This window comes from Oryzias latipes, chromosome 2, assembly GCF_053564925.1.
Source record: "Oryzias latipes strain Hd-rR chromosome 2, Olatipes_Hd-rR_3.1".
NCBI lineage: Eukaryota > Metazoa > Chordata > Actinopteri > Beloniformes > Adrianichthyidae > Oryzias > Oryzias latipes.
The window spans coordinates 51,597,501-51,619,111 of record NC_136238.1 but is presented as its reverse complement, the minus strand read 5'-3'; the positions used below and the strand labels follow the sequence as shown (position 1 = coordinate 51,619,111).

The window sequence follows — 21,611 nt, the reverse complement described above, 5'->3', positions numbered from 1 at the left end:
CCCTTTGACCCTCTGTCCTATACTCTCCTCTATTCTTGATCATTATTTATCCTTTAGTTCTCCATGTCTCTGTTTGGTCCAGTGCGATTCATGTTTTGTTCTCACTGTAAGAAAAAGATCTACATATTTAACATATCTACATTAATGCAATATAGTACAGTATTAGCACGGGGGATGGGCCGCCCTGCCCAGTTCATGAAACCATCTGCCCTCTGCTAAGAAATATGGATAATGGAAGTAGTGAAAATGGTACTTATTCCCCCAAACATCATTACAGTAGGTGAGGCAGGGGGAGCAATAAGGTCAATAATCTCTGAATACTAGCTAGTCTGACAATAGAGTCCAAAGAGGAATTTTAGTTTAGGGAGTTTATTCCATAAGACAGGGGCTTGGTGGCTAAACGCTCTACCTCCAACCGTACTTTTACTAATTCTAGGAACCACAAGCAGTCCTGCATTTAGGGAGTGAAGTGTTCTGATTGGATGGTAAGGGACTATGAGGTCCTTAATATAGGACGGGGCCAGTCCATGTAAGGCCTTAAAGGTTAACAGGAGGATCTTGAACTGGATTCTGGAATCAACTGGGATCCAATGAAGTGAAACCAACACAGGAGTGATGTGATCTCTTCTGCTAGTTCCAGCTAACAATCTAGCTGCTGCGTTCTGAACAAATAGTTGATAACTCTGAACAGGGCTGATATCTCAGAGCGGAGTGAGGCAGAGAGGAGAAAATATAAAGGGAAACTCCAGGGAGAACAGTGATTCCAACAAAGTTATTATATTTGAATATTTATTTCTTTTGGAAGGAACCGTGGTATAAATGGGATAATGCCCTCTGAAGTGTCCTGAATTTGCAGAAGCAGCCGCCTGTTGTTTCTCCAAATTCTAATAAATTCAGATGATAGACTCTCATCCAGCTTTCCCCCACTTTGGGGGTTTCACACGGAATAGGCAGTAGAACTAAAAGCTTGTCCTCCAAGGACTACTGTTCCAGTCTTCAGCTGCTGCAGTTCATGCTGACAGAGGTTGGTCTGGTTCTGTGTGCAGGTTCTCGGTGACCGCTGGGCCTCCATCTGCAGATGGACAGAAGAACGCTGGATCCTGCTGCAGGACATCCTGCTGAAGTGGCAGCATTTCACAAACGAGCAGGTTGGCTTGGCGGATTGTCGACCGTGACACGTTTCAAGATCTACTGGAGGTTTTTGAGGACCACATGAGCCCCCTCTTACAACACCAGCTGGTTATAGTTTTGTTCGGGATTTGAACTCCCAGCTTTGACCTCTTAGAGTCTCTGTTGGTGGAGCGATACTGTTTCAGGACCACATTTCTAAAGACTGGTACACACTAACGTGTGTGTTTGAACCCAAACATGAACCTGAACTGAACTGGATAGATTGTTAGGGATGTATTCTGTCTGCAGTGGCTGAGAAACCAACAGGAAGCCATAATGTCAAACAGTTTTACATGAATCAGTTTTTCAGGATTGGGTTTGCCTTGAAATCTAACCAAATCTTTGTGGGTAAACTCTGGATTTTTCCATTTCTGTGAACCTTTGTGCTGTAGACGGTCTTCAGGCCTCACAGAGGAGTCTGATGGACATCTTTGGTCTACCTGCTTCTACTCCAGCAGTTGTGTCCTGATGGCTCTGCTTCTCTCTATCCATCCAGAGTTTGTTTGACTCATGGCTGACCCAGAAGGAGGAGCTTCTCGCCTCCATCAGGACCTCCAGAGGGAAGGAGGCGGATGGCAGTGCTTTGCTGCACCGCCTCTCTGTAAGTCTTTGCTTCCTCTGTCAACGCTCAGATCCTCCTGTGGATCATCCCAGTGACTTTGGTCCATCAGATGCTGAAGGCGGAGCTGGAGGCGAAGCATCCCACCATGGACCGGCTCTGCTCCATGAGCCAGGACCTTCTGTCCAGCGTCAAGAACAAGGATGTGGCCAACAAGCTGGAGGCCAGACTGGACACGTTCGCCCAGCGCTGGGACGCTCTGGTCCAGGGTCTGGACATGAACATGTCCCAGGTGGGTAGACACAGATCCCTGTGGACATCTGTCTGCTTTCCTTCATCACATCCATCCTGAGTCTTCCTCACTGAGTTTCTCTAACTGCTGAACTCAGTCGTCTTTGGTTCCTCTCATCCTTCTTCTCCACTCACCATTAGTCCTCTCCTCTGTAGTTCATCATGTGTTTCCGTCTACTTTCCTCCCACAAACTCCTCCCTCCATAGAGCTTTCTGCCTGAAGCCTTCAGTGCTTCTCCATCCTCAAAGCAGATGCTGTTTGCATCCAAACCAGTCTGCTGGTCACAGAACATCCAGTTCACCCAGGAGGACGTACAGGAGATGAGCCTGAAGAGTATAGATTGTTCAGTGACAGATGGTTAAACATCTTCAACTAGAAAAACAGGCACAGGTGGACTTGCTGATGTTTTTCTCCTTTGAAACCATCCTGGATGGACAAGAGTCTTCACATCCATGAAGGTTCAATGCTAAATTTACCCCAAAAATGTTGATTTCTCCAAGTTAAAAAAATCTGCAAAAAATGATGAATGCGAAACCATGGCCAGGTCTGGTAGAAGACCAGGATCTAACCTGGAACCTCCTTCACGTCAGACACTCTAGAGAACTGCAGAGGAACCCATTGAAACTCAGAAATGATCTAAAATCTTCATGAAACTTGAACTGTTTCGCTATTAAAACTCCAGAAAATATACATTTTAATTCACCGTTTTTCAGCTGCATGGTGGTGCAGCGGTTAGCGCTCTTGCCTCACGGCAAGAAGGCCCCTGGTTCATGAACACATGAAAAACACAACACCAATGGGGACCTGTCTGCGTGGAGTTAGCATGTTCTCCCCGTGCATGCGTGGGTTCTCTCCAGGATCTCCAGCTTCCTCCCACCGTCCAAAAACATGCTTCATGGTTAATTGTCCATAGGTGTGACTGTGAGAGTGAATGGATGTGTGAGTGTGGACATTCCACCCTGCGACAGACTGGAGACCTGTCCAGGGCGTCCCCTGCCTTCGCCCACAAGTGGCCGGGATAGGCTCCAGCAGCCCCGTGACCCCGAAAGGGTCTAAACGGAATAAAAAATGAATGAATTTAAAGTGTTTCAATAAGCAGACGTGACCCGTTTCTGCTTCTAAAAGACCACCTTTCCTCCCTCCGTGCAGCTGTCATCCTCCATCACCTCCTCCAGGAAGTCCGAGCTGAGCCACTCCGTCACAGCCACCGTTACCAAGGTGATCACCAGGGAGAAGGTGTCGGCTCTGCGGCAGGCTCGAGAGTCGCCGCCGCCGCAGAAGAAGAGGCAGGTGGTAGTGGACTCGGAGCTCAGGAAAAGGTGTGTGGACCTTAGAGACATGAACGCTGATGCAGACGGAGAATGTCTAACTCCAAATGATGTTCAGTTTCATGCACCCCTTCCTACTGACTTACCTGAGCAGGTAGGTGAGGAAGACCTGCAGACACCTGTGTGGGTTAGATCCTGAACCCTGCTGTAGGAATACCTCTGCTAGACCTGAAAAGGAGCAGAAAAACAGACAAGAAACATTCAAACGAGCCAGATCGCCTCTCACTACGTCACTGCAGGATAACTAAACTGCAGATTTTAAACAAATCATAGCAACATCCCATAAAAACAACTTGAAGTCAGTATTTAAGGGATTTTTCAAAAATTCCTTAACCTGCAGTTTGGCCATGACTCTCAAAGCCAAAACACTTGTAGTTTTATATTTAGCTGACCTAAACTCAACAAGCTATCAGCGAATGGAACTTTCCTGGCTAATTTAGCTCCTGTAAGCTAATGTGGCTAAACCAAATGTAGCTAGTGTTTACTACAGATTATTAGAAACTTTATAAAAGTTAATTACCTAATTTCTGCTCTCCTGTGTAAGGTCTCTTAGCTAATTTAGCTTCTTAAAGCTAAGGTCGCTAACGTAGCTAGTGTTTACTACGTATTATTAGTTAACAGAGACTCTAAATTTAGCTGACCTAATTTCTGCTCTCCTATGTAACGTCTTTTAGCTTTAGGACCCATGACACCTTACCCCACCCCCATAAAGGAAGCAGCATAAACTGGAACGTCCCCAAATCTTTGTCAATTCTGCTTCTTTGACCGAATGCCTGATGTTTTTCCATTATTGTGTGTTTGCGCGCACGCCTGCCTTTGTGTGTGCTGTCAGGTTTGACGTGGACTTCACAGAGGTTCACAGCTACATGACCCGGGGCGAGGCCATCCTGCAGAGTCCAGAGTTCTCCATGTCCCGGAAGGATGGCAGCATCCAGGAGCTCTTTGACAAAGTTCAGGTCAGAGCAGCAGCAGCACAAACCTGAGGACCAGCCCCCCCATGAGGCTGTCAGTGTTTACTCAACCAGAAGAGTCCCAGGACAACCCCTCTGTTGTAGTCAACTACAGGTGTCGCAATGTCTCGTAAGCTACAGCTACAACAAGGAAACTCCTCTGTGGTCAGACAAAAACGCAGATTAAGATCTGACTCTGAAACAAATAAACAGAATTAGTCATTACTTTAATAAAACTTTAAACTAATACTTCATGTGACGTCATAAAATGTACAGGTATGAAAATAATAATAAAGAAGATAAAATGAGAGATAGTTTCTGTAAACAGTAAGTCAGTGAAATGAACAGAACTACTGTTAACTAATAATGACCCCGCCCCCTTCCTGCTCTGCAGGCCATAGAGCGCGAGCGGCCAGAGAAGTACAGGAAGCTCCAGGAGGCCACGCGCACGGCACAGACGCTCGTCGAGCAAGGTAGCGTGCACTCTCCCCTACAGTCACGTGCATGCCCTGTCTGTCTCCATGGCGACGGCTCAACCTGTCCCACCGTCTGCTGATGTCTCCATGGAAACACCAGCAGAGGACAATAGAAGGAGATGAAGATGTTGGTGCTCTGTCCTCAGGAGAACACAAATAACGTGTTGGTCTCCTCCTCCTCTGCTCCTTCTGTCCGTCCATTAGGAAAAGTTGATTTAATCCTCCATTCCTTTCATCTTTCAATGAAAAAGCTGCTTGACAGACAGACGTCAGAGGACTTCTTGATGCAAAAAATACACTGACCAAAAATATAAACGCAACACTTTTGTTATTGCTCCCATTTTTTATGGTATGAACTCAAAGATGTGAAACATTTTCCACACACACAAAATAACCAGTTCTCTAAAATATTGTCCACAAATCTGTCTAAATCTGTGATAGTCAGCACTTCTCCTTTGCCAAGACAATCCATCCCACCTCACAGGTGTGCCATATCAAGATGCTGATTAGACAGCATGATTATTGCACAGGTGTGCCTTAGACTGGCCACAAGAAAAGGCCACTCTGAAATCTTCAGTTTTATCACACAGCACAATGCCACAGATGTCCCAAGTTTTGAGGGAGCGTGCAATTGGTATGCTGATAGCAGGAATGTCCACCAGAGCTGTTGCTAGGGAATTGAATGTCCATTTCTCCACCATAAGCCGTCTCCAAAGGGGTTTCCGAGAATTTGGCAGCACATCCAACCGGCCTCACAACCCCAGACCACGTGTAACCACACCAGCCCAAGACCTCCACATCCAGCATGTCCACCTCCAAGATCGTCTGAGACCAGCCACTCGGACAGCTGCTGAAACAATCGGTTTGCACAGCCACAGAATTTCTGCACAAACTGTCAGAAACCGTCTCAGGGAAGCTCATCTGCATGCTCGTCATCCTCATCCAGGTCTCGACCTCACTCCAGTTCGTCGTCGTAACCGACTTGAGTGGGCAAATGCTCACATGCGATGGCGTCTGGCACGTTGGAGAGGTGTTCTCTTCACGGATGAATCCCGGTTTACACTGTTCAGGGCAGATGGCAGACAGCGTGTGTGGCGTCGTGTGGGTGAGCGGTTTTCTGATGTCAATGTTGTGGATCGAGTAGCCCATGGTGGTGGTGGGGTTATGGTATGGGCGAAGAACACAGGTGCATTTCATTGATGGCATTTTGAATGCACAGAGATACCGTGACGAGATCCTGGGGCCCATTGTTGTGCCGTACATCCAACAACATCACCTCATGTTGCAGCATGATAATGCACGGCCCCATTTTGCAAGGATCTGTACACAATTCTTGGAAGCTGAAAACATCCCAGTTCTTGCACGGCCAGCATACTCACCGGACATGTCACCCATTGAGCATGTTTGGGATGCTCTGGATCGGCGTATACGACAGCGTGTTCCAGTTCCTGCCAATATCCAGCTGCTTCGCACAGCCATTGAAGAAGAGTGGACCAACATTCCACCGGCCACAATAGACAACCTGATCAACTCTATATGAAGGAGATGTGTCGCACTACATGAGGCAAATGGTCGTCACACCAGATACTGACTGGTTGTCTGAGTCCCCTGACCCCCTCAATAAAACAAAACTGAAGATTTCAGAGTGGCCTTTTCTTGTGGCCAGTCTAAGGCACACCTGTGCAATAATCATGCTGTCTAATCAGCATCTTGATATGGCACACCTGTGAGGTGGGATGGATTGTCTTGGCAAAGGAGAAGTGCTCACTATCACAGATTTAGACAGATTTGTGGACAATATTTTAGAGAACTGGTTATTTTGTGTGTGTGGAAAATGTTTCACATCTTTGAGTTCATACCATAAAAAATGGGAGCAATAACAAAAGTGTTGCGTTTATATTTTTGGTCAGTGTAAAATGACTCAGACCTTCAGCGTCAGCATCTAACTGTTGATGCTAACTATTGATGCTAACTATTGATGCTAACTATTGATTCTAACTGTTGATGCTAACAGTTGATGCTAACTGTTGATGCTAACAGTTGATGCTAACAGTTGATGCTAGCTGTTGATGCTAACTGTTGATGCTAACAGTTGATGCTAACTGTTGATGCTAACTGTTGATGCTAACTATTGATGCTAACTGTTGATGCTAACTGTTGATGCTAACTATTGATGCTAACTCCCTGATGCTCATCTGTGGTCCTCCTCACTCTGCTCCAGAGGGAAGTCGGGCTGATGACATCGCTCAGGCGGCGGATCAGCTGAACCAGCGCTGGCTCGGGTTCTGTGGGCTGCTGGCAGACAGGCTGGCCTGGCTGGCCTACCAGACCAAGGTACACATGCACACATACACGTGGACGTGCACAGGCCAGTTCCACAGGTCTCGGCTCAGGCTCTGGTTTCTCTTTCCTGATGATCCAGCAGAACTAGAGGGTTGGTTTTGCTTTAAAGAGCAGTGCTCCTCAGAGGGTGTGGCCTTCACTGTGACATCATCAACCGTCCAAACAAGCCCAGCTAGCTGCTTCCTGTTAGCTCACCTATGAAAAAAGAGTAGAGATAAAGTCTGCAGAACACAGCTGCAGTTTCAGTCAAGCCTTTCTGGACCACCACCACCACCAGAATCTCTGATCCGGACTCTGACATCCCCCATAGATCCTCAGTGTCAGCGGTGTGACTGACAGGAGATCCAGTTCTAATGTTCCTATGTGTGCATGGTGGGCTTTAGGTTCTGGCCTTCTACAGCCTGTTCCAGCAGTGCGAGCAGGCGGTGGACAGCAGTGAGAACTGGCTGAAGGTCCAGGCTCCCCCAGCATCAGAACCAGAACCCCTCAGGGTGCAGCTGGACCGCTGTCGGGTAGGCGAAGTTCTGTTTCTGAGCCTGAAGCTGTCGGCTTCCACTTGTTTGGTGTAAACTGATTAATGTGATGTTTGTGTTTTCCTGCTTCCTGGCAGCTCTATGCTGTGAGTATCCCTGCCCCCCCCCCCCCCCCCCCCCCCACCTAGACACAAAGCCCAACACACCCACGTTTGATTCTGTCCTTCAGTGTTTCCTGAAGCAGCAGGACCAGAACCCCTCAGAACCACACATGAATGAAAAGAACTAAAATACGCAGAAATCATAATCAGGCAGAAACCAGAAGGTGTCAGGCTGTCAACAGACAGAATAAGGCGTAGACTCTTCAAACATCTTCTCTACATATTTAACTTACATTTTGAGTTAATGCCGAAAAAGTTTCTCCAACCAAATGGAGTTACCTCTTTTTCCTACAAACGAATGCCTCCACATTGGATCCAGGTGTTGTCAGTCAGCAGTGATGGTCTGAGTGGATCTGAGTCAACGTTTCTATGGAAACCTCTCTGACCAATATGGAGTGAGCTTGTTGGAAGGCCACGCCCCTACAGCTTTAAACATTTCAAACGTTTTGACCATTGGAGGTGGGAGCCATCTGACTCCACCTACTTTTATTTTTTAAAATATGTTCTTGAAGTGTCATCGTCCATGTTTTATGGTCTGTTGTATGTTGCAGACGCTCCACGCCTTTACCCCTGTCATGTCTGCACATGTGCTCACCTGTACCTTCCTTTTCTTTTAACACGCTTTAGATGTGCTTTAGCTGTATGTGATGCTAAAACATTGATCATTTGCATCTCAGGAAGTACTCAGAAATGGAGACCAAATGTTCTGAAATAAACGAGAACCAAACAGGAAGAAGACTAAGTTACCGTGTTCTAAAGCAAAACCAGTAAATGATCCCAAAGCATCAGGACAACACCAGAACATCTGTTTCTCAGGTCCAGTAGATGGACACCACCTTCTGGGTGGAGGTCCACTAACAGACCCCTGCTGTCCTCTCCAACAGGAGGAGATAGGGCGCCTGTCCTCGCTGCAGCTGCAGGTGGAGCTGCTGGAGCAACGGCTGAAGGAGCTGAAGGAGGAGAAGGAGGGAGAGGAGGACTCCTCCACCTTCCTGGACGCTGACATCCATGCCTTCAAAGAGCATTATCTGAAGGTCCTGGAGGACCTGCGGGCCAGAGAGCGGCAGCTGCAGCTGGGTGAGATACCAGAAGAGCTTCTTGTCCAGAACCTGTGGTTCCAGACATCCACACTGAGGTGGTCAGAACGGTGCCTCCATAATCTGGCTCTCCTCCTGAGGAAAAGCTCCACCTCTGGGGCTGGAAGCTGGAGATGTTTGAAAGCAGAACATTTGTTCATCCTTGTTTCATGAGTTCCTCAGCTCCCTGTGAAGGTGCTGGTCTGGTCCAGATGTTCCCTCTGGGTCAATGTCCGTCCTCCTGTTCCTCTGCAGTGCTGGACAGTCTGCCTCCTGCTCGCTACAAGGACACCATCTCCACGCTGTTGGCATGGATACAGCAGTGCGAGGCCAAGATGGCCGTCCCCTCCACCGCCGTGACCGATTACCCAATCATGGAGCAGAGGCTGACGGACGTTCAGGTAAGCCCCGCCTCCTCTGGTGTCTTCTCTTCTTCTCCAGTTTGGTATCAGCGATGGTTCCTGCAGCTGATTGGCTCATGTTGGTTCCACATCTTCTGATTATCAGAAGAAGAGCTCTGATGTAAACCCTGAGATCAGAGTATTGATCTAAACCCTGAGATTAGATTATTGATCTAAACGCTGATCAGAGTATTGATCTAAACGCTGAGATTAGATTATCGATCTAAACCCTGAGATTAGATTATCGATCTAAACATTGTTGTTAGATTATTGATGCAAATGCTAAAATTAGAATATTGATGTAACTCCCTGAGATGGATCATTTATGTCTTCAGGCTCTGCAGGCGGCTCTGGCTGAACACCAGGGTGAGGTGGACTACCTGACGTCAACAGTTGAACAAGTTTTCCAGAAAGCTCCACCAGACATTTGTCAGAAGTAAGTGGGGTTCTCTTTGGGGGTGGGGGGACCCTGCTTTGTTCCTGTTCCTGTGGTTCATTCAGTTTCTGATGATATGTGATGCTACAACAGGACTGCAGTAAGAGGCGGAGTCTACTTTAAGGCTAGACTGGCTCAGATCTATAGAGCCAAAGGAACCATCACCATGTGGTGGAACCATGAATTTCCTCAAACCAAATCCTGCAGCAGCGACCTGCAACCGAGAAAATGTTCCCCCTCCTCGACCAAGGCTGTCATGTCTTTTGCTTCATTCGTTCCTCTACTTCCCTTCAGTTTCTAATTCTGTCTGCAGGTATCGAGCAGAGATGGACGCCATTCTAGCTCGCTGGCGTCGCCTGGGCTCCACCCTCACCAACAATGCAGAGCGGATCCAGGAGCTCATGGCCAAGCTGCTGCAGTTCCAGGTGAGACGGAGGCCCCGCCCACAGCCTGACCTCCACAGGGTGTGGCCTGACGTCCTGAAGCGCGTCTGTTTTTCCAGAACGATGTGAAGTCCTTGAAGAAGTGGATGGCGGATGTGGACGTGTTTTTGAACGAGGAGTGGCCCGCTCTGGGAGACTCTGAGGCTCTGGAGAAACAGTTGGAGCAGTGCACGGTGGGAAGGACGCCCATCCCGTCAGCCCGTGAGGGCTACGCCTGTAACCTGACCTCTGACCTCACAGGCTCTGGTGAACGACATCCACACCATCCAGCCAAGCCTCAACGGCATCAATGAGGTGGGGCTGTACCTGAAGAAGGAGGCGGAGCCTCCGTACGCCACCCACATCCAGAAGGAGCTGGACGAGTTGAATGCTCAGTGGGAGATCGTCTGCAAGCAGGTGAGAAGCTCTGGTCCTCCAGGACCTGCAGGAAGACCCTCCCATGACTCCTCTGCTCCGTCCAGGCCTACGCCAAGAAGTCGGCTCTGAAAGGCGGACTGGATAAGACCATGGCGCTAAGGAAGGAGATGCAGGAGATGCAGGAGTGGATCAACCAGGCTGAAGAAGACTACCTGGAGAGAGACTTCACCTACAAGACTCCAGAGGAGCTGAGCAAAGCCGTGGAGGAGCTGAAGGTCAGATGAGCCAAAAGATCTAGACTGAAATGTCTTAGAAACAGAACACAACATGGATTCTTCTTGACCTTGTGTGTCATCCAGTGCTTTAAGCACCGCCCCTAATGGTCAGTAGAAAGGACAAAATAACCGTAGTTTTATGAGTCCTGGATGGCAGACTCAGACATGAATCCCTTGTCCTTTTGTAGGTCATGGAAGTAGGACCTCTTCCAGAGTTACTGCATTACACAAACTATATATGGACGCTATGTGACTGTAGTGTGTCAGTGACATGTGACTGTGTTTCACTTTTAGACTTTCAGTGATGGAGATGAAGCCGTGTGCATGGGGGCAGACCAATGAATGCTTGGGTGGTGGTAGGGGGGCGGTCAGCTCATGCAGTCCTTACCTAAGGGTTAGGGTTTAGGGTAACGGTTGTATGACCGGGGTTAGGGATGAAAAGATGCTTCATCTCTCATGAGATTCTATTTGATGAAGATGCGTCTCCTCTTCTTCTCTTTGTGTGCATCAGAGGGCCCAGGAGGAGGTCCACTCCAAAGAGCTGAAGGTCCAACTTCTGACTGACAGTGTCAACAGTTTCATTGGAAAGGCCCCTCCCACATCCCATGATGCTTTGCGCTCAGAGCTGGAGGTCCTCACAGCCAACTACCAGCGCTTGTGCAGCCGCCTGGATGGGAAATGTAAAACCCTGGAGGTGCAGTTGGATGTTTGCTCCTTCTGTCCGTCATGAAGGTCCAGCAGAACGAGGACAAATGCTTCCTCAAGAAGAACTGATAGACGTTGAGGAGCTTTGGAGCGTTTCTTTGTGGTTCATGGAGGAACTTTCCAAAGGCAGACTCTGAAGTTTTCTGTGGATGTTTCAGGAGGTGTGGGCGTGCTGGTGTGAGCTGCTGTCCTACCTGGAGCAGGAAAACGCCTTCCTGGATCAGCTGGAGCAGAAGCTGGACGAGACTGAAAACCTCCATGAAGGAACTGAGGAGCTGCAGGAGGCGCTGGATGTGAGTCAAGTCAGGAGTGAGGAGCTGCAGGAGGTGCTGGATGGGACTCCCACCTCCCACTAGCACATAGACTAGATAATCCTCACAGGAACCAGACATCCGAGCTGTGAAGAAACCAGTCCACATGGACGCTGGTTTCAGGATCTGCAGTTCTCCAAACTGGATTAGAGTGAAAGCAGAGAAGATCTTGTAGGAGACTAGGGGTCCAGCAGAGAAACCTATTGTCCTCCTCATGAGTCAAGTGTCTCAGAACCAGAAGTACGTTCAGCTGTGTTCCTGATACAAACCCAACAACCAGCAGAGACAAAAACGGGTCCAATCCTCGACAGTACAGTGAGTGAGAAAAGAACCATGAGTACTGTGGGGTTCTAAAGAGGAGAGCGCAGAGGAGCAGAGGTTACCTGGCCAGTGAGGACATTAAAGCCTGATCAAACCAGGACCAGCGCCCCCTAGAGGTGTTTGAGGCAGACCAATCAGCTCTACTTTGATAGGGTCCCATGATCCAACCTTTGACTAGAGAACAGTCTTTAGCCCGGCTTGAGGATCCTGTTGAAGAAGTTGAGTAAAGAACCTCACAGCAGAAGAAGGAACAGTGAGTCTGCATAAAAAACTAAAACCTGACTCTTCAAGACATCAAGAATGCTGAATGGATGGATCAGAGGGATAGTTTTTCTCAGGGTGTCGTTTTCCTGATGGGTTCTGATTCTGCTTCTCCATCCTTGTTCTGATAGAGTCTGGAGGTTCTCCTGCAGCACCCAGAGGACAACCGGAACCAGATCCGGGAGCTGGCCCAGACGTTGATGGACGGAGGGGTTCTGGATGAACTGATTCAGCACAAGCTGGACGCGTTCAACGCGCGATGGGATGAGCTGATGGCGAGGGTGAATAGTCGCATCTGATTCATTCGTTTATGTTTATGAAAAGGCTTATTTATATATATATATAACTAATGACATCACTAACACTGACTGACTAAACACTGATGCTGGTGAAGTCTCTGTCTAAATCCTGCTAGACCTGAGAGCAGCAGTTGATCATCAGCGTCACGAAAAAGACGGCCCAGAGAAATGACTGTGTGTCCGGGTGCTGTGGTACCAGCGTCATGGGATCCTTTTGCACAGACTCCAAGACTGGGTTGGAGTTTCTGGCTCTGGCCTTAGTTGGTTCCAGTCCAATCTAGAAGACAGGAAATATTTTGTTGAACTTGGTAGTTTTGTCTCAGACTGCATGGCCTTGACATGTGGTGTGCCCCAGGGATCAATCCTGGGAGCCCTTTTGTTCAACCTGCCACTAAGTCAGTTAATTCGCAGTAATAACATATAAATCTAATCACAGATTTGCAGATGATACTCAGATCTATGTGTCACTGACAACAGGTGAATACGGGCCAGTGGATTCACTCAGTGGCTGCATCCAACACATCAATGCATGGATGCAGAACAACTTTCTGCAGCTAAACTCAGACAAGACTGAATTCATCGTCTTTGGTCCACAGAAACAAAGTGTCAGCAGTTCCCTTTAGTCTCTGTCTCTAAAAGCTTCAAATCAAGTCAGAAATCTAGGGGTCATCATGGATTCTGACCTGAACTTTAACAGTAACATCAGGAGCATTTTACCATCTAAAACACTACCAAAATTAAATACAGTGTAAAATCCAGACCTGGAGATACTTCTTCATGCATCTGTCTCCGGTAGGTTAGACTACTGTAACGGCCTGCTCACTGGCCTCCCCAAACCAGCTGTAAAACAGCTTCAGTACATCCAGAATGCTGCTGCTGGAGTCCTGACCAGAACCAGGAAGAAGCATCACACCAGGTCTCTGCACTGGCTTCCTGTCGCTCATGAAACGACTCTAAAGCAGCTCTGCTTGTTTCCAAGTCTATACATCTCTGACAAATGAACCATCTGAACCAAATGAACCATCTGAACCATATGAACCATCTGAACCAAATGAACCATCTGAACCATATGAACCATCTGGGACTCTGAGCACCTCAGGGAAAAATCATGAAATTCATGAAACATAAAGGTAAACAAAAAAAATGAAACATCACAAAACATCATAGAAAACCTTAAAAAATGATGAAACATTATGGAAAATAGTGAAAAACAACGAAACATGAAAGATCATGAAACATCATTACTATAAAGAGTCATGAAAAATTTTGAGAAATAAACAATCATGACATGTCAAGGAAAATCATGATAAATTGTAAAAGAAAACATTTTACAATATGAAAAGTCATGGAAAAATCAGTAAACATGAAATATCCTCTATCATCATGGAAAATTGGGAAGCATCATTCCAAAATATAAAGCGTGCATTGGGGCGGTTTGCGGCTGGGATGAGGGTCAGCACCGCTAAATCTGAGGCCGTGGGTCTGGACTGGAAAGGTGGTTTCCCTCTCTGGGGGGGTGGAGTGTCCTTACCCCAGGTGGAGTACTTTAAATATCTTGGGGTCTGGTCTGAGCGTGAGGGAAGATCGGAGCGTGAGATTGACAGGCGGATCGGAGCGGCGTCCGTAGTTATGCGGTCCCTGTATCGGTCCGTCGTGGTGAAGAGAGAGCTGAGCCGAAAAGCAAAGCTCTCAATTTACCCGTCGATCTTCGTTCCAATACTCACCTATGGTCATGAGCTCTGGGTTATGACTGTAAGAATGAGGTCCCGAATACAAGCGGCTGAAATGAGCTTCCTCCATGGGGGGCGGGGCGCTCCCTTAGAGATGGGGGAGGAGCTCGGTCACCCGCTGAGAGCTCGATGTAGAACCGCTGCTCCTCCACATCCAAAGGAGCCAGCTGAGGTGGTTCTGGCATCTAGTCCGGATGCCTCCTGGACGCCTGCCTGGAGAGGTGTTCTGGGCATGTCCCACTGGGCGGAGGATCAGGGAAGACCCAGGACACGCTGGAGAGACTACGTCTCTCGGCTGGCCTGGGAACGTGTCCCCCCCAGAGGAAGTGGCTGGGGAACGGAAGTCTGGGCATTTCTGCTTAGACTGCTGCCCCCGCGACCCGGTTCTGGATAATCGGAGGAAGATGAATGGATGGATGGATGAAAAAATTATGAAACAGCATTATAATCACATAAAACCATGGAAAACCAAAATGAAACAGTGTGACACGTCCTGAAAAATGATGGAACATGACAAATCAGAGGGCATCACCCTAAGCAGCACCAGGCTGCAGCTGGACCTGGTTCCGTGGGTCTCTGGGCTGCAGCCACAATTCTGATGGAGTTCTGTGTTGATGGTGTTGGAAGGTGACCGGAGAACTGTGAGGAGCAGCTCTCTGCTCTATATTTAGAGTCTTGATCCTGCTGACAGATTACTGAGCTGTCTGTGGCGTGCACGTGCACGTGCACGGGGAGCGGCTTTGTCCCAGACTGGTCCTGCAGTCAGTCTGCAGTTTTTGTGGATCTGGAAGAGACCATGAGGCAGAAACTGACCGGTCCTGACTGCACGGTACTCTCTGGCTGTCTGTGTGTGTCTGATAACTGTGGTGGCTCTGCAGTGCATTGTGGGTACCCTCTGACTCTCTGCTTGCATGTTCCCCAGGCGGGGCTTCGGAGGAGCCAGCTGCAGACCGGCCTCCAGCTGGCTCAGGAGAACGACCGGACCCTCCGGCACATCCAGGACTGTCTGGCCAACACGGACCGCCACCTGTCCTCGTACCTCGCCGACCACATAGACGCCCAGCAGATTCCTCAGGAGGCCCAGGTGAGTGAGGATGAAGACGCGTCCTCTTCATCACATGGACGGCTCTGGAGACGACAGAGAAAAAGGAGAAACCTTTGAAGTTGGAGGTGTGGGGAGAACCTGGAGGAGAACTCAGAGAGGTTTCAGGGACCCTGAAGAGTCCAGATCCACAACCATGATGGATGGAAGCTGTGTTTGTGGCTGTTGGTTATAAATGTGTGTTCGTGGAAGTGTGTGTTTTTCTTTATGTTGAACAGTGTGTGTTTGTGTGTCTGTGACAGAAAATCCAGTCCGAGCTGAGCGACCACGAGGCCACTCTGGAGGAGATGAGGAGGAGGAACCAGGACTCCCAGAGGATCATGGGAGATATCCAGCTGACCCAGGTGTGCACAGATGGGTCTAAAAACACCGACGTGCACACTGACACGTGCACGCTCTAACCACGTGGATGAACTGCTCCCACAGAACATGCTGGCAGACGTCTGGACCAAGTTCCGGTTCTTCCAGAAGCCGGCTAACTTTGACACCCGCTTGGCGGAATGCGAGCGGGTGCTGGCTGGGGTCAAGGGTCAGGTGGGGCTTCTGGGCATCCGTAGCGTGGAGCAGGACGTGGTGCAATCCCAGCTGGAGCAGTGCATGGTGGGAAACGGAGTCACCTGCCGGGCTCAGACGGTTCACAGAGCCGCCTGACGTCCGGTGCTTTCCGTCCAACAGAAACTGTACAAGGTGCTGAGCGAGGTGAAGACCGAGGTGGAGACGGTGATCAAGACCGGCCGGCAGATCGTCCAGAAGCAGCAGACGGAGCAGCCCAAAGAGCTGGACGACAGAGTGACGGCCCTCAAGCTGCTCTTCAACCAGCTGGGGGCTCAGGTCAGTGTCCGCACACGTCTCCAGGAGCGCTGAGTCCGCGGTTGACCGCGTCACACCTGCAGGTCACCGAGAGCAAACTGGAGCTGGAGAAGAGCCTCAAGCTGTCCAAGAAGCTGCGCAAGGAACTAACCGCGCTGACCGAGTGGCTGGCCGCCACCGACGCCGAGCTGACCAGGCGCTCCGCCGTGGACGGCATGCCCAGCGATCTGGAGGCAGAGGTGGCCTGGGCGCAGGTACGACTCCCGCAGGGGCGAGCAGCCGGGTCGGTGTCCGCGGAAACTCAGGTCTCTTTGTTTGCTGGCAGTCCGTACACGGGGAGACGGAGAGGCGGCAGCCCCAGCTGCAGGCCGTGGTGGAGCTGGCAGAGGCGCTGAAGGCGGTGCTGCACGACCACGCCGGCCTGGTGGACGACAAAGTCAGCCTGCTGCACTGCAACTGGATCGCGGTGACCTCCAGAGCCGAGGAGTGGCTGAACCTTCTGCTGGTGAGGCGCACGCTGGCGGTGTCGCACACTCACCAACACCGCTGAACGGGCCGGTTCTGGAACGGGCTTTAGCATACGGTGGACTGTCTGCACCCTAGTACCAGGGCAGAACCTGCAGTAGGAGGAGTCTTAGTGTGAAACGGCATAACGGTGTCAATCTGGTGAATCGTTCTGTTATAGCTCTGCTCTGATAAATGAAAGACTTGGTGTCAAAGACTTCCAAACCACAAATATGAATTTCTCCTCCATGATCAATATTCAAACGGTTGGTCATTCCAGGAAACGACACTACCACATCTGAGTCCTGATTGGTCAATAGACTACTGGTTCAACAATGTGTTTCATGTAGCCCAACACCAGAGTAACAAACCGTCAACACAAAGGTTTTGAACACGGAAGGCCGACACAAGAATATGCATGCTGGGACTCAGGTTCACACAGATTTCTGATTCGAGGTGGTCGCTCAAACACGTTTTTGTAGACGTTTCCATGGAGGAGGTCGCTCGGACACGAGTTTCCGTAGACTGTCAGAGCAGGTGGTCGGTTGGACGCGTGTTAACATAGACTTTCTTTTGGAAATGATAACTCAAATGTGCGTTTCTGAGGCCGGTGTGAACGTAGCATCAGTCTCTTTACGCTCTAAGGACAAAGAGTCCAGCCTTCTCGTCTTGTCCTCCCAGGATTACCAACGTCAGATGCAGAAACTGGACGGAGAGATCCAGGAAGTGAACGAGTGGATGGACGGAGCGGAGAGGAAGTTGGAGGACATTGAAAGTCAGGGACCCAACGATGGCGTCCTGAAGGTTTGGTTCCTGCTGAAACACCAAGGTTACCATGGTGACGGCACAGGCAGACAGGTGCACGTTATTGCTGCAGGTTCTGCGCGCAGAGCTGCTGCTGAACACTACCAGGGTGGAGGAGGTGGGGGCCCTGGCCCAGGAGCTCATGTCCACACGGGGAGACAACTGCCAGGCCCAGGTGGGGCCCAGGGTGGAGCAGCTGCAGCACAGGTTCACCGCTGTCTCCCAGCGGATCGCCGCGGCGCCGGTACGTCAGTGTGACCACGTGGGAGGTGGGGGTTTCCACGCCACTCCCATCTCACTCGTGTCTGTGCACGCAGACGGCAGCCTCGGCCCAGGAGCTGCAGCAGTTCCACCACGACGCCCAAGTGTGGCTGCAACTGCTGGGGGAGGAGGCCAACCAGGGCGAAAACCTGAAGGAGGAGGACTTCCAGGAAGACAAGGTCTCACACTCACGCAGCTTCAGGGGGAGGGGTCAAAGTGCACGGGCTAACAGACGTCTCTATGTGCACAGAACTGTGAGGAGGGGGCAGTCAAAGAGCTGCTGCTGAGAGGAGAGAACCTGCAGAGAAGAGCTCCAGATGCAGACAAACGAGAGCAAGTGCGACTGAAGCTCCACCTGCTGGACAGCAAGTACAACGCCGTCAAGGTGGAGTGACCAGCAGCTGATCTGAGGCCGCTTCAGGACCGCAGTAGCTTTATAGGATGAGTGCATAGAAGTCCATTATCAGACGTGAACGGCCTTTAGAGAGGCAGCGTTGTCATGGTAACGGCTTGTGAGCCTGCAGCTGGTGCATGAGGACTAACCGTGTCTGCAGTCACTCTATGCCTCCAGAACCGTGTTCCTTGTTCAGTGACGGAGCGTTTGCAGAACCCCACGTTCTCCAGATGTTCCTCTGTGGTCGTCCTCCCATCACCGCCGTGTCGTCTGCATTCCAGGACCTGCGCATCCTGAGGAACAAGAAGGCCCTGGCCATCGCCCCACAGTGGTACCAGTACAGGAGGACGTCACATGACCTGCTGGCTTGGTTGGAGGAGATCCAGCGCACAGTGGACCAGCTGCCTGACCCCCCCGAGGGGGGGCGCGTCAAGGTGAAACATTGAAGTCTTTCCTGCTTCGGTTTTGTTCTTCATGATGCTTTTATGTGCCATCCGTCTGGAACTGGTTGGTTCCTCTACTTTTCCTGTTTCACAGCATTTGATGAAAGCTGTTCTGGAGTTTCAGGAACCAAAGTTGTTGCTGGATTTGATCATCAAATATCATCTACAGCCTTTTTCAATATTCATCTACAGCCTAGTTTGACAAAGGAAATAAAAAAGTAATAGAGGAATTTCTGATTTTACATTAAATGAATGTTATAATTGTCTAAATGTATTGGCACAAAGTCGCCTCAGTTCTGTCTATTGACTGTTTATCTGAAAACTGGACAGTGTGGCCCCGCCCCCTGGCTTCCAAACAGGAAGTACACATATAGACTTCTACAAAGAAATACACAGCTGTTACTTGGTCAATCTACCTGTCAGAATAAACCATTCTAAATGGTAATTGGCGTATACTTGTATAGCGCTTTTCTACCTACAAGGACAAAGCGCTTTACAGTCACACACACATTCACACCTTTTTTTTTGTCATCTTGATAATTGTCTTTATTTTTCATGATTTTTTTCTGCAGTTCAAATTCTTCAAGTCATAAACTGACCAACCAGGTGTCTCAATAAAAGTAGGTGGAGCCTGCTGGCCACCAAATCCAATGTTCAAAATGTTTGACAGATAATAGGAGTGTGGCTTCCAATAAGCTCACACCTCATTGCTGAGAGTGGTTGCCATAGAGACGTCAACTCAGATCAATCACTGCTTACTGACGACATCTGACTCCCAACATGGCGTCAAACATTTCATTAAAAAAAGACGACTGGGTTGACTTCATTTTGTTGGAGCTGGAATAAACACATTTTCATGGATGATGTCACACAGTCCAGTTCTCTGATATAGTCAATGGTTCAATCTGGAACATTCATTCCTGGATCATCCTGTCTCACTTACCTGGATGGTACAGGTGTGTTATGGACACCATAATACACCCGTACTTTCTCACTTACCTGGGTAATGCAGGTGTGTACACCCGTACCGGGTCAGTTACCTGGATGGTACAGGTGTATCAATGGTGTCCATCTCTCTGCCCGGCGTTTCCATTGGTTCTGTTAAACAGGAAAAGTGGACTTTGACTCGTCTCTGACTCTGTGTGTCTTTCACTTTCAGATGATTACTATGACATTTCGCTAAGCCACTAAGACACTCACCTGCTTCCTCAGACTCACCTGTCGCAGCACAGATGTTCACATGCTGTGTGTGTCTGTGCATACGTGTGTGTGTCCTGGCTGTGAATAAACCTTCAGTGTTGAAATCTGACTCTTTGGGATTGTTTTTGTCTTACTCTCACAAACATGACTCCTCCCCCTAACATTCGTGTTGTGTGCTGGTGAAGCGGTCACTAATAAGTATGAATCCATGTAGGTGTGTCTTCCAGCATATCCATGTGCTTCTTCGTGCTTGACCCCCACCCCCCAGGCCCCAGCTAATAGCGAGTGACCTTCCTGGTTGATTTTGTCCAATAGGAAATTGTCTCAGAGTTGGACGTGAAGAAGGAGGAGCTTAAGGCGGTGCAGGACTTAGCCAATCAGCTGTCAGAGGCCGGAGCTGCCGGCCTGGTGGAACCTCGCCAGCTGCAGCTGAACACGCGCTGGCAGGAAGTGGAGGGTGCCATTGGTCCCTTCAGAAGACGAAGTGTGAGTCCCTGAAGGCACCGTGTGTGCAGATAAAACCCCCGAGAACGGCTAACGATAACAGCTGCTAGCTAACCTCGAGGGTTTGTCCCTGTCAATAAACTTAAAGCTATGGTGGTCTGGTCAGAAGCCCCGCCCACAGTCAGATGGGTTTACCAGAGCTGCTGAGTTCTGAACATGGGACTGTGACCTATGGACCATGGACCAGGACATTGGTGTCTTCCACCCTTGTCCTGTCATGGTGCATAGTTCATTGGTGTCATCATCACTGCTGTTTCATTAGTGGGACTTTCATCCACTGGTTCCTGGGTTTTTCTGGTAAATGGGTTAATAAAGCAGGTCACACCCTTCATCACGCATGACTAATAGTTACAGTGACTCATAACAAAGTAGTGACACCAGCTCCATGGAACAGGATCATTGGTAAAAGCCCAGAAGTCATTTTGGATCAGAGTCCTGAATCTCTGGGGTCGTCCTGGGGGGCGGCGGGCAGACGTGGTTCCCAAACATTTCAGATTTTTCCCTTGAATTGTCTTCATTTTAAAAAAGTCCGTTTTATAGTAAAATCCTCCTTTTTAAACATAAACTTGTCTTCTGTAAAACTGAGGTTAAAGTTTCACAGGACAACAATAACATAAGAAAACTAGACGAATAAAATGAAAAAAAGAAACATAAGTAAAGTAAAAACATTAGAGACAAGCAAAGATAAATAAATAAACACAGATGGGGGGGGGGACATGTGAACGTTTGAAAAAATGAAAATCTGAGCAACTCAATTTAACTAATTTAGTTCTTTTTAATCCAAATCTGAGTTTGGACTCGTTTTTATTTTTTTATTTTATGAGGAGCCAGTTCACAAAAAAGATCTAAAAAAACAGGAATTACTTGAGATTCTTTAACTAAACTAAGGCTTTAAAATCTATCCTTAAATTCCAGGCTAGAGATCCATCCTCCACACTTTCCTGTTAAATGTGGCTCTAAACACTTCATTAGATTACTGATGCTCCATGGTAAATGGCTGTATATGTACATGAGGCTCCACCGTGGTTCTTCAAGGTCCAGTGGTGTGTTTCTGTTACCCCATCTATGCAGAGGTCTGACCCATCCCATTCAAAGGACTATGTAAAACGAACAGAAAAACCTGGCCTCTATAGAAGTGTCAGTGAGTTATGTGGAGAATTGACAGATTTGATATATTTTGGGGCTTAGCACCCCTGAAAGTGACACCCCTAAAACCTACGTG

General features: G+C 48.9%; 1 protein-coding gene across 9 annotated transcripts in view; it reads left to right on the top strand.

Annotated features, from left to right (window-relative positions):
• Positions 1 to 21,611, top strand: part of dmd (dystrophin) — an 86,410-nt gene that overhangs the window by 36,738 nt on the left and 28,061 nt on the right. For all 9 annotated transcript variants that reach the window (XM_078942345.1, XM_078942343.1, XM_078942330.1 and 6 more), the window contains 30 exons: positions 1,047 to 1,148; positions 1,667 to 1,771; positions 1,842 to 2,021; positions 3,171 to 3,340; positions 4,182 to 4,305; positions 4,694 to 4,772; positions 6,997 to 7,109; positions 7,502 to 7,630; positions 8,637 to 8,829; positions 9,084 to 9,229; positions 9,565 to 9,665; positions 9,979 to 10,090; positions 10,168 to 10,281; positions 10,349 to 10,504; positions 10,570 to 10,740; positions 11,252 to 11,434; positions 11,604 to 11,738; positions 12,470 to 12,619; positions 15,290 to 15,451; positions 15,712 to 15,813; positions 15,896 to 16,069; positions 16,145 to 16,300; positions 16,363 to 16,533; positions 16,605 to 16,784; positions 17,465 to 17,587; positions 17,661 to 17,831; positions 17,905 to 18,027; positions 18,099 to 18,233; positions 18,524 to 18,676; positions 20,201 to 20,371. In XM_078942345.1, coding sequence (XP_078798471.1) covers positions 1,047 to 1,148; positions 1,667 to 1,771; positions 1,842 to 2,021; positions 3,171 to 3,340; positions 4,182 to 4,305; positions 4,694 to 4,772; positions 6,997 to 7,109; positions 7,502 to 7,630; positions 8,637 to 8,829; positions 9,084 to 9,229; positions 9,565 to 9,665; positions 9,979 to 10,090; positions 10,168 to 10,281; positions 10,349 to 10,504; positions 10,570 to 10,740; positions 11,252 to 11,434; positions 11,604 to 11,738; positions 12,470 to 12,619; positions 15,290 to 15,451; positions 15,712 to 15,813; positions 15,896 to 16,069; positions 16,145 to 16,300; positions 16,363 to 16,533; positions 16,605 to 16,784; positions 17,465 to 17,587; positions 17,661 to 17,831; positions 17,905 to 18,027; positions 18,099 to 18,233; positions 18,524 to 18,676; positions 20,201 to 20,371 — 4,284 coding nt within the window. The remainder of the gene's footprint in view (positions 1 to 1,046; positions 1,149 to 1,666; positions 1,772 to 1,841; positions 2,022 to 3,170; positions 3,341 to 4,181; positions 4,306 to 4,693; positions 4,773 to 6,996; positions 7,110 to 7,501; positions 7,631 to 8,636; positions 8,830 to 9,083; positions 9,230 to 9,564; positions 9,666 to 9,978; positions 10,091 to 10,167; positions 10,282 to 10,348; positions 10,505 to 10,569; positions 10,741 to 11,251; positions 11,435 to 11,603; positions 11,739 to 12,469; positions 12,620 to 15,289; positions 15,452 to 15,711; positions 15,814 to 15,895; positions 16,070 to 16,144; positions 16,301 to 16,362; positions 16,534 to 16,604; positions 16,785 to 17,464; positions 17,588 to 17,660; positions 17,832 to 17,904; positions 18,028 to 18,098; positions 18,234 to 18,523; positions 18,677 to 20,200; positions 20,372 to 21,611) is intronic.